The sequence below is a fragment of the Ovis aries genome, chromosome 3 (assembly GCF_016772045.2).
Source record: "Ovis aries strain OAR_USU_Benz2616 breed Rambouillet chromosome 3, ARS-UI_Ramb_v3.0, whole genome shotgun sequence".
NCBI lineage: Eukaryota > Metazoa > Chordata > Mammalia > Artiodactyla > Bovidae > Ovis > Ovis aries.
The window spans coordinates 13,583,676-13,598,538 of record NC_056056.1 but is presented as its reverse complement, the minus strand read 5'-3'; the positions used below and the strand labels follow the sequence as shown (position 1 = coordinate 13,598,538).

General features: G+C 46.9%; 1 protein-coding gene across 3 annotated transcripts in view; it reads left to right on the top strand.

Moving 5' to 3' along the window:
* The window catches only part of MRRF (mitochondrial ribosome recycling factor), a 56,390-nt gene that overhangs the window by 38,381 nt on the left and 3,146 nt on the right, over positions 1 to 14,863 (top strand). For 2 of the 3 annotated variants that reach the window (XM_027966472.2, XM_004005664.5), the window contains one exon: positions 8,887 to 9,046. In XM_027966472.2, the coding sequence (XP_027822273.1) occupies positions 8,887 to 9,046 (160 nt within the window). Of the gene's footprint in view, positions 1 to 8,886; positions 13,599 to 14,863 lie in introns of those variants that run through there. The other variant, XM_060413802.1, reaches the window with a different exon arrangement.

Sequence of the window (14,863 nt, the reverse complement as noted above, 5' to 3'; positions counted from 1 at the left end):
TTTCAGGATGGCACGTCTGCTTAGCCAGGCCTCGGTCACAGGACAGGCCTCTGAAAGCAGGTGCCCAGTTATATGTCCCCAGAGAAAATCGATGGTACTGCTGATGGTAGAAGTCTTTCCAAAGTGGGTGTATGATTTTCTTTGGACTAGAGGGACGCTGTGTGTCTTTATGAAACACATTCATGCCTGTTAGAGGCTGGTGAGCTGTGGTCGGGGTGCAGTATGCAGTGGGGGTGGCTAGGAGAGAGGGGAGAGAGAATCGTGTCCCTAGGAGTGTAGGAAGTCTGGCAGTACTACACAAACAAACACGTTTCCTTCAGGGCCAGCAGCCCCACAGCATCGGGCAGCGCCCACCAGCAAAGTAAAACAGGGCCTGCGACTGCTGCTGACTGCAGGCCGATGCTGCTATATGGGGAGGCAGCCCATCACGGAGACGGGCATCAGGGGTTCTCTCGGTGGAGCCGTCAGAGATGTGTTTACGCAGACTGTTTGTTCCCTGGAAGTGCGACTCCCTTCTTCTCCCTCAGCCTGTCCCGGGCTTCTGAAGCCCAGCTCTTGTCTCCCGGGGCCCCCAGGCCCACTCTCCTCTCCTCCCGTCCCGTCCCGCGGCGGCTCACCGACTGCTCAGTAGCCTAAGCTGCTCGTGACTCCGTCCTCTGACTGCTTTCTCTCCGACCGCTCACATCCTGTGGTCCCCCAGCCTTGGAGATTCTGCGGTTGGAACAGCAAAGCGTCTGCCCTGTGTGTGCTGGAGTGTGTGCACACTGGTGGTGTGCTGAGCCTGTGCCGCTGTCATCTCCTTTAATCCTTGTTCCCGCCCTCTTAGTGATATTCTTCCTCCTGCTCTACATGCAAGGAGGCTTGAGTCCAGAGAAGTCCAGCAGTGTGCACACGGTTCTGAAGCCAGCAAGTGGCAAAGCAGGGATGCCAGCTGAGGTTTCCTAGCTCTGAAGCACATCCTTTCTACCCTCTAAGTGACCAAGGAGGCTTTTGAAGTCTGACATCTTATAACTGGTTTTTACCACAGTTGCCACACCGAGCATAGCTTCCTCTGATGTACCCCTGGTGAGTGTCTTTGCACATGTCCCATTCTCATTGAAGCCATAGGAAGTATCGTTTCAGTATCTGCTGTGTGAGTTGCTGGCGGGGCATGCCCCTCAGCTTATTGTTCATGGGAACACACTCAAGGAGTTCTGCAGGAAGGCCCCCATCCAGGATGTTCCTGGAAGACCCGCCTGGTGGGGTTTGTACAAACAAAGCGTGACCCTGCCAGCTCAGCTGAAGCCCTGCCTTATGCTGGGAGGATCTCTGACCCCAGCGGAAAAGGCTGCTCTCTTCATCACTCAACTGGGAGGCTGCTGCAGGCCAGTCATGAGCTCTCTGTCCGCCTGCCAAGAGGCTTCTGGGCAGACTCTTGCCTTACGCTTAGATCTGGTTGGTACCTTGGTCTCTGCACAAAATCCAAGTCTGACCTCACTTCTGCTTCACTCAGACATCTGTGATACTCTGTGTTGGTCTTAGAAACAGTCTACTCTTTTTTTTTTTTTTTTTTTTTTAGTTGTAGTGAGATATACATAGGACGTTCCTGTAGCTCAAGTGGTAAAGAATCTGCCTGCAATGCAGGAGACCAGGGTTCAATCCCTGGGTCGGGAAGGTCCTCTGGAGAAGGGAATGGCAATCCACTCTGGTATTCTTGCCTTAAAACTCTACCATTTCAGTTATTTTTAAATGTACAGTTCAGTGGTATTAAGTACATTTACAGTATTGTACAATCTCCAGAACTGTTTTTGTCTTGTGAAACTGAAACTTTGTACCCATTAAAAGCAACAGTCCCCATTCCCAGATCCCCCAGGTCCCTGGTAATTGCTGTGTTACTTTCTGTATCTGTGAATTTGACTATACTAGGTATATCATATAAGTAGAATCATATAATGTTTGTCCTGCTGCTGCTGCTGCTAAGTCGCTTCAGTCCAACTCTGTGCGACCCCATAGACGGCAGCCCACCAGACTCCCCCGTCCCTGGGATTCTCCAGGCAAGAACACTGGAGTGGGTTGCCATTTCCTTCTCCAATGCATGAAAGTGAAGTTGCCCAGTCGTGTCTGACTCTTAGCAACCCCATGGACTGCAGCCTACCAGGCTCCTCCATCCATGGGATTTTCCAGGCGAGAGTACTGGAGTGGGATACCATTGCCTTCTGTTGAGTCTCGCTTATTTCATTTAGCATAATCTTTTCAAGGTTTATACATGTTATAGCAGAATTCTCTTGCCTTTTTAAGGCTGAATCATATTCCACTGAGTGTATCTACCCAGTGTAAATGTCCATTCATCCGTCAGTGGATCTGCTAAGTCAGAATGTGGCATTGAAGGGCCTGCGTACTAGTCTTGCCCTTGCCAGGCTCGCCAGCCTCCTCTCTGGGTATAGGCCTTCTCCTCTGCTTTCTGTGCTGCAGCCACACTGCCTTTTTTCAGTTCCCCAAGAGCAGGACCCTCCTCACCTGGAATAAGGCCTTTATTTTACATGGACCATTTGCTCTGGTGGGAATGACCTTCGCCTAGCTTCTCCACTCATACTCATCTGAACTTAAATATCCCTTAACTTAAATATCATCACATTTTCTTCTGGAGTCCCACAGGAGAGTGTGGTCAGCCCCCTGCTTATTATTTTCATAGAGCTCTTCATGTCTTTACCGTGGTTCTCACCACTGTAGCTTATTGATTAACTATGCATGTATTTGTTTAATGACTGCCTTCCTTGCCAGACTGTAAACTCACTCTGACATAGTGGATGGAACACAACAGGTGCCCTGTAAAATAGCTGCTGAATGGAACTGTAAACGAAGTGAATAAATTAATACCAGAAAGACAAATGTTAAATTACTAATCAGATCTCAAAAAAATCATCTTATAGGAGCCTAGATTGTTTGCCCTGTCATTTCTCATTTGATAAAAACTTGAATAAACTCTTCATTATTTGAAGATACCTCTGTAGTTGCCATTGGGCTTTCCATGGGGGCTCAGTGGTAAAGACTCCAACTGCCAATGCAGGAGATGCAGGTTCCATCCCTGGGTTGGGAACATCCTCTGGAGGAGGAAATGGCAACCCACTCCAGTATTCTTGCCTGGAAAATCCCATGGACAGAGATGCCTGGTGGGCTATAGTCCACGGAGTCACGAAAAGTCAGACACGACTGAGCACGCACGCACGCACTAGCTACCAAACATGAACAGCAGTAGCCACAAAGGCAGCTTACGTTTTCTGATTGTTTATTTCCTACCATGCTTTTACTGTTCACTTTCTGTATATTATCTCGCCTTATCCTCACAAGAACTCTGAAAGGTAGAGGCTGGGTCTTTCTGTTTATTTTCAGTCCCTATTTCCAGATGAGAGGACCGGGGCTCAGAGAGTTTAAATCGCTTACTTAAGGTCACTCAGCCAGTACATGCCAGGTGCAGAAGTGGAGGGGTGTCAGGGTAGGTTGGAGCACCTTCCTCTGCTAGCGCCCTTCCCCTCATTAATAGAACTCAGTTTCTCTCTGTTTTATAAGTGGGGTGTCTGCCTTGATTTTCTTTGAATCCAGAGTTTTCTGGCTAAAGAAGAATTTGAAAACCCCAGGTCTTCAGAACAAATTCGATGCCCCCTTTTCTAGCCTCACCCCTGTCTCCTCCCGCGCTTCTGCCCGGAGTGCTCTGTCTTCTGCAGTCAGTGAGTTGCTATGCATCTCTAGGGCACTTCCCGAACCTCACAGCAGAATGAGCTGTGTTCTCCACATGCTCCTTCCTCCTGCAGAAAGCCTGTCCCTCCATCCCAGCAGTGCTCTTCCTCAGCAGTGGTTGATGAGTCTGTCTGCGCTGCTGGACTGAGCCTCTGGAGAAGTTGGACCAGGCCTCCCTCATCTCTGGCGCTCCTCAGCCTGGCCCAGGATCTGGCAGTGAACCCTGGGGCCCCCGCCAATGCTTGATGAGTGAATGCAGGCCAAGTGCAGAGCGGGTGCTCAGAACCAACTGGCTGAGCCGAGAGCCTGAAATACAACTAGCCTGAGCTCACAGAACCCCGTGAATGTGAGATGGAGATGATCAGATGTATTAATCACTGGTTTGGAAAGGCATTACAATATTTCCATAATAGAGTATGTTTCTTTTCTAAAACAGATGTGCCCTCGTTGTTTCATGAGGAAGTAATTAAGTGTGTTTGATTAAAACATTCATAGATGCTATCATTTATTCAAGGCTACTACTATATGCTGCTGTCTTTACTGGTACTTTATATATGTCGTGTCTGCTTCTCCCAGTCCTCCGGACAAGGTGTTTTCATTATCTTCACTTCAGAGATGAAGAAACTGAGGCGGAGAGAGATTAAGTAGCTTGCCCGCTTCTGAGTCAGCTTCTGAGTGATAGATATAGGAATAAAACAGTTCTGACTGTACTTCAGAACCGAGCCTTTCCGTCACCCTGACTGCTTCCGATCTTGTATTCCGGATTCGTTCAGCTCAGCACCACCCAGAACCAGCATGCAGATGCCACTCTTCCTCTCAGCACTTCCTGTGCCTGGCACCCCCTCCCCCTCTTCTCTTCTCCCCCCAACCCTCACTGTACCCCCCCATTGTACCCCCCCTCGCTGTACCCCCACCCTCACTGTACCCCCCACCCTCGCTGTACCCCCCCACCCTCGCTGTACCCCCCACCCTCGCTGTATCCCCCACCCTCACTATACCCCCCCACCCTCGCTGTACCCCCACCCTCGCTGTACCCCCACCCTCGCTGTACCCCCCACCCTCACTGTACCCCCCTCACTGTACCCTCCCCCTCCTCCCTTCTCCCGCCTCACTGTACCCTCCCCCCACACTGTACCCCCCACCCTCGCTGTACCCCCCACCCTCGCTGTACCCCCCACCCTCACTGTACCCCGCACCCTCACTGTACCCCCCACCCTCACTGTACCCTCCCCCCACACTGTACCCCCCACCCTCACTGTACCCCTCCCCCCACACTGTACCCTCCCCCCACACTGTACCCTCCCCCCACACTGTACCCCCCACCCTCGCTGTACCCCCCACCCACACTGTACCCCCCACCCTCACTGTACCCCCCTCACTGTACCCTCCCCCCACACTGTACCCCCCACCCTCACTGTACCCCCCCCACTGTACCCTCCCCCCACACTGTACCCCCCACCCTCGCTGTACCCCGCACCCTCACTGTACCCCCCACCCTCACTGTACCCTCCCCCCACACTGTACCCCCCACCCTCACTGTACCCTCCCCCCACACTGTACCCCCACCCTCACTCCTCACTGTACCCCCCACACTGTACCCTCCCCCCACACTGTACCCCCCACCCTCACTGTACCCCTCCCCCCACACTGTACCCTCCCACCCTCGCTGTACCCCCCACCCTCACTGTACCCCCCACCCTCGTGGTACCCCCCACCCTCGCTGTACCCCCCACCCTCACTGTACCCTCCCCCCACACTGTACCCCCCACCCTCGCTGTACCCCCCCCACCCTCGCTGTACCCCCCCACACTGTACCCCCCACCCTCACTGTACCCCCCACCCTCACTGTACCCTCCCCCACACTGTACCCCCCACCCTCACTGTACCCCCCACACTGTATCCCCCACCCTCACTGTACCCCCCACACTGTACCCCCCACACTGTACCCCCCACCCTCGCTGTACCCTCCCCCCACACTGTACCCCCCACCCTCACTGTACCCCCCACACTGTACCCTCCCCCCACACTGTACCCCCCACCCTCGCTGTACCCTCCCCCCACACTGTACCCCCCACCCTCGCTGTACCCCCCACCCTCACTGTACCTTCCTACCCTCACTGTATCCCCCCTCACTGTACCCCCCCACTTTCTTAGATTATTGCCTCTGTATTTGCATTCTGAAACTGACATGTTTTTGTCAATGTCAATAATTAAATACTGCAATGTGTGGAAACTGGTGTCAATAGTGTAATAGTGTCACATTTTCATTAATAAATATAAAAATACTTTATTAAGGCCAAATTACATATATTATGATTTTGTTTTCTTTATGTAGCCATTTACTCTCAAGATTTTTTGTCCCAATTTGTATAGTTTTGAACATGTGATTTTTTTTTTCCCTCCATGTAAAATATAAGTGTAGTAAAAAAAACAGTTGGTTAGATACATTTTTTTATTTTTTTAAAGGTTGTCTAGAAAGCAAGCTATTTCAGATTATATATGAAATGTTAGATTGAAATACTTCTCTGCAGAGAAGTTTAAGAGGTTTCTGACAGACTTAGATTCATTTATTTTCTGCCCCTCCTAGTGTTTCAGCAGGATTAAGCTTTTTGAATCAGCGGATCAAGTTTTAATTTTCCTGTTCCTTCCTTATACTGACATATGCTTTGGCAGAACAAAAAAGAGACCTAAACATGTCAGCATGATTTTTGTTCAATGAATTAAAAACCATAAAAGTAACAAGATCTGATCCAAATCCCTAAACTCCTGACGTGGTGGTTTTGTCCTTTTCAGTCCCAAGATTCGTATTACTGACTTTGAAAAAAGCTTTCTGCCTGGAAGCAGAAGTAATGGCAGCAGCGCATGATTTATTTGGAATAGACTGCGAGAGGTAGGCAGCCTGGAGTAGCGGGGAGAACGCAGGCTAGAAAGATCTGGATGTGAACCCCAGTTCTGTCACTCAGGCCCACAGGCAAGTTACTTAATGCCTCAGTTTCCTCATTGGAAAATGGGGGTTTTAGAATCTAGTTTGATGAGTTGTTGTGAGGTTCAGTGAGGGAATAAGGTACTCACCTAGCACTGAGGGGTTTAGTACTGGTAGGAGTCAGGATTATTTTCATTTTGAGAATATTTTGAGAATTTGAGAATTTTGTGAATTCAAATAGCTGGATCCAGAAGGATTTATTTATCACTCAGCTGCCCACTTTATCTTCACAGCTTGACCTGTCTCAAAATGCTTTCATTTTTTTTCTCATCCTATCAGAGAAAAAGTACTAGGTAAATGCCACTAAATCTTTAACTCCTATTTGTCACTGTTTCACATGGAACACTTATACCCAGGATTTGGGATTATCCTTCATAAGCCAGAACCATGTTGACTTAAGGGTCAGGAACCATATGCCAGTGGTGTCCAGTTCAGGATTCAGGAGGCAGAGCATTTTTTTCATACTGAGACTATTGGCTTTTGAAGCAGGCCAGTGTAGGTTTGGCTTTGTGTAAGATACCAAGCTTTTTCATTTGTAAAATGGAGTTTGTGATCTTATAAGACCCTCTATGATATGGCTTTCCAGCCTCTTTTCTGGTTACTCTGTCCTTTGTTATCTGTGGTCCATTTGGTTCCTCATACGACCTCAGTCTCCTGGTAACCTAAAGCCTTTGTGCATGCTTTTTCTCCCTCCTGGAAATCCCTACCAGTCCTGGCAACTTGCATGTATTCTTTAGATCCTTGTGGGCTATTAGTCAGGATGGGATGAGCAGTGCTGTAGTAACAAGTAGTCCCCCAAATCTCCATGCCTCAAACAACAGAAACATTTCTTGTTCATGCCAAGTGGGGCACTGTTCATCATTGTCTCTCTGGGACCCAAACTGACGGAAGTGCCCTCTCAACCTGCACTGCAAGCCAGCAGGGGCAAATGTGGTAGAGCGCATGCGGGCTCATAAAGGCGACGCCCATTCTGCTCACATCTCATTGGCCAAAGCAAGTTGTGCAGCCACACCAAACTTCAGAGGGGAGGGGACGTGCATTCCTCCTGGAAGGAATGAGAATCAGAATACCAGCGAACAGACCTAATGAGAGCCACGCTCAGATATTGCTTCCTCAGCAAAGTCTTCCCTCCCCCAACTGACCCCTCCCCAGACACAGACGTGCTCTGTTGTAAGTCTCTTTACTTAGCTCTCTGCCTAGCTAAGCTCCCTCGGAGCAGGACAGAGATCTGTCACCTTCATCGTCGCACACTTGGTACAACCAGCACTCTGGTCCTGACGGGTAGTAGTGTGCACACGACCAAGAAACCAAGGCGGGACAAGCATGTTGGCTTTTGCGATGATTAAGTGTAAAATAGGAATAATAACTGCTTCATACAGTTGTAAGGGTCAGCTTAGGCAAAAAGTTCTAGAGTGCCTGTCCCAGGGATTTATAATAGGCCTTCAGTGTGCTCACTGTTGTTATTATGATAAGGATATTAATAGTTAAAATAACTGACATTTATTAAGCATTTTTAGTATGCCAGACACTCTCATGGGTACTTCATGGAAGTTAAATGGTACAGTATTCTCATGTGTTGTGTCTGGGTCAGTGCTAAAGCGATTCACAAGTAATTTGTCATGATAATAGTTAAGATTCTGAAGGTTACTACTTAATTTGTTTTGGATGATTTAGAGGTGTAGAGATGGTGCTGTTTCTGCAGCATCTCATTCATTGGCATTGCTTTCTTTAGTTGGAGAGAAAGGGGTGGAATTACAGCTGATAGTTGCTTTCTTTTAAAATGTGCCAGGGTCAGTGCTAGACAAGTGACACAGACCATCCCATAATCTTCACACCACCCCTTTAAGTCAGGTACTGACAATCCCATTATACAGATGGGAACTCTGAGGAAGGGAAGTCAGTTATGCATCCAGTAAGAGGCATGGCCAGGATTTAACTTCAAGGCTGCCTAGACTCTCTGGCTCATGATTTTAAGCAGCACACTTACTGGCTGTCCTCAGTTATCTCACCAGGAACCTTCCTTGACCCTGAACATCCTCCTGGGCGTGTGTCAGGAATGTGAAGATCTTCCAGCAACGGAGAGTACAGTTATAAACTGCTGAGCTAGTGCATAAAGTGATGTTGAATTCTTGGCAGGCAGTTCATACATGGGATGATTTTATTGAACTTTTTTTTTTGTCTTTTATCAGAGTAACCCGGGAGCACAGAGAAATGCTGGTGAAGCTGGCTAAACAGAACACGAACAAGGCCAAAGACTCTTTACGGAAGATTCGTACCAACGCAATAAATAAGGTGAAGAAATCAAAGGACAAGGCCTCCGAGGACACCATTAGGCTCATAGAGAAACAGGTACTGTGGCCAACAGATGTCATGTTTACGTATCTGACCCAGAAAATCATTGTTCACATCTCAAGTGAAGAAAACGAAAACAGGGTACCCCAGTTCTTTCACTGACATGATTGGCATTGGCCGAGTCTGTCCTGGGCCTGGCCCCGTGCTGGACCCTGGAAATACAGAGGAGGGGAAGAAGCTACTGACCATACTGTGTTCCAGGCTCTACTCTGAGCATTTTACAACACTTAATTTATCCTTGTCACTGCAAAGTGAGGTGGGTGGGTGGTGAGAGGAGCGAGGTAACTTGCCCAAGGTCACGCTGCTGGTAAATGGTAGCCATAGCATCCAAACCCAGCAGACTGATCTCAGAGCCTGTACTCCAGGGCTCTCCTGTCTGTGCTTGGTTGTCTGGGTGCTGAGAAGTGAGGACCTGGCCCTGTTTTTAGTGTGCTGAGTAAGCGCCCTTGAACAAGTTTTAAAGGAGCAACTGGAGTGAAACAGAGACAAGGGGGAATGGTTAACAGCATGTACAAAGGTATGGTGGTGGAAAGGAGCACCGTTCAGTGAGATAACTGTGGCTTCGACCCAGGATGACACAGAAGGGCAGAGATGACGGTGGCCAGTTCATTGCAGGTCTCCTATACCAGGCTGAGGAGTTTGAACTTTAACATGTCCAGAGGTTCCCATGTTGGCTCTGCATCTTTATCGGTCATTTGTGGCCACACTGATGCTGCATAGCATACCACCTCGAAATTCAGTGATGTATATTTCAAGCATTTCTTATTCCTGTCTCTGTGGGTCAGCTGGGAGGTAGCTGTTCTAGGCTGAGCTCAATGTGGCTCAGCCATTGAGACTTCCCAGGTGGCGTTAGTGGTAAAGAACCCGCCTGCCAATGCAGGAGATGTAAGAGATGCAGGTTCAATCCCTGGGTTGGGGAGATCCCCTGGAGAAGGAAATAGCAACACACTCCAGTATTCTTGCCTGGAGAATCCCATGAACAGCTGGCGAGCTACAGTCCGTAGCATCGCACAGAGTCGGACACAACTGAAGTGAGTTGGCACGCATCTTCTCAGATCTTGGATGGGGCTCAAGTCAGCTCTACATCTCTCTCAATCTTCTGGAGTCAACAGGCTTCACAGGGCATCTTTTCATGGCAACAGCAGATGGCAAGAGCATAATCTACTCAAGTACATTTTAAGCACCTACTCTTTTCACATCCCACTGGCCAGGCAAATCTTACCTGCCAAACCCAGTATCACTGTGGAGGGAAAGTATATATGTTCATGGAGGTCTGGGGGTGGGGGTGAATACTTGTTGAGCAATAATCTAATCTGTCACGGCATTAGAGTCACTTGAGGAGCTAACAAAAATATGGTTATATGGGGCCCCTGTTCCAGAGATTCAGTCAGTGAGTCAGGGGTGGGGCCTAGGGTTCTGCATTTTAAAATGCTCCCCAGGTGATTCTGATGCAATGACTCCCTTGAATGATTATATTTTCAGACAGCAGAGCATCACACTTGTGTTTGAAGGTTGACTATGGTGGCTGGGTGGAAACCAGATTGTAAGGGGCATAACTGGAAGTTGGGAGGCTGCTGCAGGAATCCAGCCAGGAAATGATGATGGCCTGAACTTGTGTGGTACCCGTGTAATTAAGACAGAAAGATTAGGAAAAAAAAAAAAAGACAGAAAGATGATTTACCAGTATTGAGGAGACAGAATGTTTAGCTAATAAACATTATAAGGGGCTTTCCCAAAGCCTCCATCATCCACAATAAAAGCATTATGTTATAAAGATTGAACAGGAGTGTGGGCAGGATAGGGCATAAAGAGGGAAGATGGGGAGGCCAGGAGAGTCGTTAGGGGGTCATGAGGACCCCCTAAATTGACTATTCCTTCCCCTTGGACTAACAGAATGCTAGTCATAGAGCAGGCCCAACAGTGAGTCAGGGAAGAATTTTAGATGAATGTCTGGGCCTCCTACATTTTCTGATTCAGTAAGTCTGCTTAGGAATGTGTATTTTTGAAGGGTTCCCCAGACAAGGAAAAACAGGAAAGATAGTGACCCGGAAGCATGGCAGTATACCCCTGTAATGGCACTGGGGTTAGAAAGAGGTGGTTCTACACTTGATGTCATGTGACCTTGGCAAATGACTTGACTTCTTGGAGTCTGTTTCTTCTGTGAAAAGGGATTTGGAATTCCTGCTGTGAAGGGATACGCTGGGGATGCTAGAAGCACTGTGAGAGTGTCTGACACTGAGCCCCTCAGGGCTCGTTTCCTGCCCTCTCTGTAGCCTCCTCTTGCCTTGCATTAGCTCAAAGAGACTCGTAGACTGGCCTGCCTTTGCTGAGCCCTCACCAGGCCTTGTAAGAGTCCAGCTGGGCCAGCTCCTTGTCCACCTCCCAGGGCATTTCATCACTCTAGCAGCCACTTGGCCTTTTTGTAGCTTTCTGGTGGTGAGCCTGTAACCTCTGATGCCCTTCTGAGCAAGTCTGGGCCTCTGCCTCAGGGACCAGAGCCCAGGTTCCTTGGAAAAGAAGAACGATCACATAACCGGCACTTGTTTTTTTTTCAATGTTTTCTTAAAAAAAAAAAAAAATTATTCAAGTAACATTAATTTATAACACTGTATGTTTCATGTATACATTATTCTACAACATTCTTTTTCAACTTCTGTATACACTACAGTATGTTCATCACCAGAAGTTTAGTTTCCATCCATCACCATAAACATTGACCCCTCGTTTAACCCTTTTGCACTCCCCTCACATTTTTGGTGTAGGCCTTCAAGGTTATCTCTGTAAACATATATGGAATATTACAAGAAAAAAGGTCATGCTAGATACAGTATTACATGATACATCCAGTGCAATAATCTTTATTATTTAAGATGCTATCACTTTAATATTAGCTCTTACCGTTGTTAATAACTTAAATTACTGTCGTATGGTTAAAAGTTTGGGTAAGAAAATATTCAGGAGACAGCCATGTGCACACTTTATTTTGTTCATTTTTCCCCAATGGAAGGCATCAATCTGGAGTTTGGGTGTGCTTTCTTATTGTTGTTATTTATTAATTTTTTTAAGTAAGCAAGATAGGAATTGATTGCTGCTTTATCAAAAAGCTTTTTAAAATGTATTTCTAAATTTTGTTTCTGATTATCAAAGCAGTATAGGTTCATTGTAGAAAATGTAGAGAATTCAGAAGACTTCAAAAATGGGGAAAATTCACCCTATAGTCCTGGATTTGGGGATATTTCTCCTTTTCCCCCTTTTTCAACTACTTAGTTTTTACAAAACATTTGGTAGTTTATTTATTAACATATGCTTTATTTGTTATATTTGTTTTTTGACCATGCTGGGCAGCATGTGATGTCTTAGTTCCCTGACCAGGGATCAAACCCACGCCCCCTGCATTGGCAGTGTGGAGTCTTAACCTCTGGACTGCCAGGGGAACTTGGGAACTTAACTACGTAGCTTTTAACGTGATCAAACAACTTTCTATCCGGTTTTTTATTTTCTGTTTGGCATTATTAGCATTTTCTTCTTCTTTCTTAAAAAGCTCTTTGTAAACAGCCACACTCTGATGGTTGCAAAATAGTCCATCTTGTGGTTATACCGTAATTCACTTTCATAAGCCCTCTTTTTGGACATTTAGTTTGTTTAAACTTTTTTGTTATTATAAATAAGGTTGCAGTGAATGTTTTTATACATAGATCTTTGTTGAGATGACTTCCTAGGATAGAGTCTCATGTGTGGAATTATAGCACAAAGAAAATGCATATTTTTAAGCTTCTTAGTTTGTACTGTCTAAATCACTTGCAGGGTGTTTAGAATTTGTGTATTTTAAAAATTCTTGGCCTTTTCTAATCCTTGACATTTGAACCTAGCATTTTTGATGTGAACTTAAAGTGTTGCTTACCTTGGAAATATTGCTTTTACTTCCACATTCCGCAGAAAAGATTTATTCTTTCTATAAATCCGTAAACCTTGCTAGAGGATAATATACCTATACATTTCTGATTTATCAACTTAGGGATTTATCCAAAATAAGTTATCAAGAATCTTATCTACAGAGTTGTCCATTGATGTATTATGTATAAAAGAAAACTGGGGAGAATTGCTTGGTGGTCCAGTGGTTAGAGCTCCACGCTTCCACTGCAGGGGACACAACGTCCATCCCTGGTCAGGGAGCTAAGGTCACACATGCCGTGTGGTGCAGCTGGAAAAAAACAACAACCTGAAAACTGTCTACATTCCTGATAGTAGTAAAATCGCTTGCTTTAGATCCATTCACTGGACTTTATATATAGACATAAAAACACTTACAGCCACAGTTAATTTATTATAAGTTTCATGTGTGTGAAAAGGTTGGCAGCTTATTTACTTCAGAATATTAATGGTCACTTGGATTATGAACAATTGTAATTTTATTCTTTGTGAAATTTCTTTTTTAAAACTTTTTCCAAAATTCTTTTGAGGTCAGATTTTTTAAAAAGCTGTATTATAAAAGTGTTTCATCTTTGGTATACAAGAATAAAACGGTTCAGTGGTATGTTCTCTCCACGCAGTCATGTCTGACCTCTACCTCTTCCCCACAGCCTTCCCAACCCCCAACCCAGGCCAGCTCTGCTGAAAAAGGACCAGGGTCTTCCCACTTGGGACTCTTGACATCTGCCAGCCTGCTGTTTCACCTTTGCTTCAGTTTGCTACAAGTGGATCTGCTGAACATTAAAGCACTTGGCAGAAACCACCAGTAAATTTAGCCAAGATCCTTTCACTGCTCCCTTTTTCTGAGAAACAGCCGTTCTGAAGTGGAGCTGGGTGCTAGTGGGGCTGAAGGGCTCCGAGCAGACTGTGCGGGCAGGCAGGCAGGCGGGCTGGGCTGAGTGAGGCACTGGGCGGGAGACCCCCCCCCCCCCACGGCACTGTGGGTGTTCTGAGCTGCGCTGCCCAGCTCTGCCCCATGCGCGTACAGTGTGCTCTTGGACTTCCCTCACTTTTCCGTCTCTCCCTTTCATTTTCCTGAACGTATAAGGAGCCAGCGTTGATGATGACGGTCATGAGCATGACAGTGATGGCGCGGATGATGTCATCATCTTTTGGGGCAGCATATTGTAGTGGAAAGAGCTCTTGCTCTGGAGACTGGCCTGAATTCAAATCCTAGCTCTTTCCCGTCTCAGCTTTTAAGGTCAGCAAATGGCTTCACCTTCCTGAGCCTCTGTCTCTTCATCTGTAAAGTGGGAGCAATAATGCCTGTCTCACAGGATTTGGCAAGAGGACCAAGTGACACAGCGTACTTAAAAGCAGCTAGTGTGCTGGCTGGTCTTCAATAGTCATTTGTCCTATTTGTCCATCCTGCTCCTCCCCTAACCTTGTGACTTTGACTGTGGGACAGGGATGGACGGTTTTAATGAGTGGAGCACAGCCTCCTTTGAATGAAGAAGGGCTAGGCCGGGTGCTATGGGCTCCGCAAGGGGAGTAGCAGCACCAGACTGGCAGTCAAGGGTGGGTGGGTTCTTGGCTCAGTCATATCACTGACTTTTTATGTGATCTCGGGCAGGTCAGTTAAAATCCCATGCCTTGGTCTGCTATTCTGTAAAATGGGGATAATATCTGTCCCATCTGCCTTATGGTATAGGTATGTGAGGTTGTTGGATCTGAATGAAGTCACAGAGGACAAAACACTTCTGCGTAGTGTGAACTGTTGTGCAACTATCAGATGAAATAATATTAAAAGGAGATCAAACCAGTCAATCCTAAAGGATATCAGTCCTGAATATTCATTGGAAAGACTCATGCTGAAGCTGCAATGCTTTGGCCACCTGATGCGAA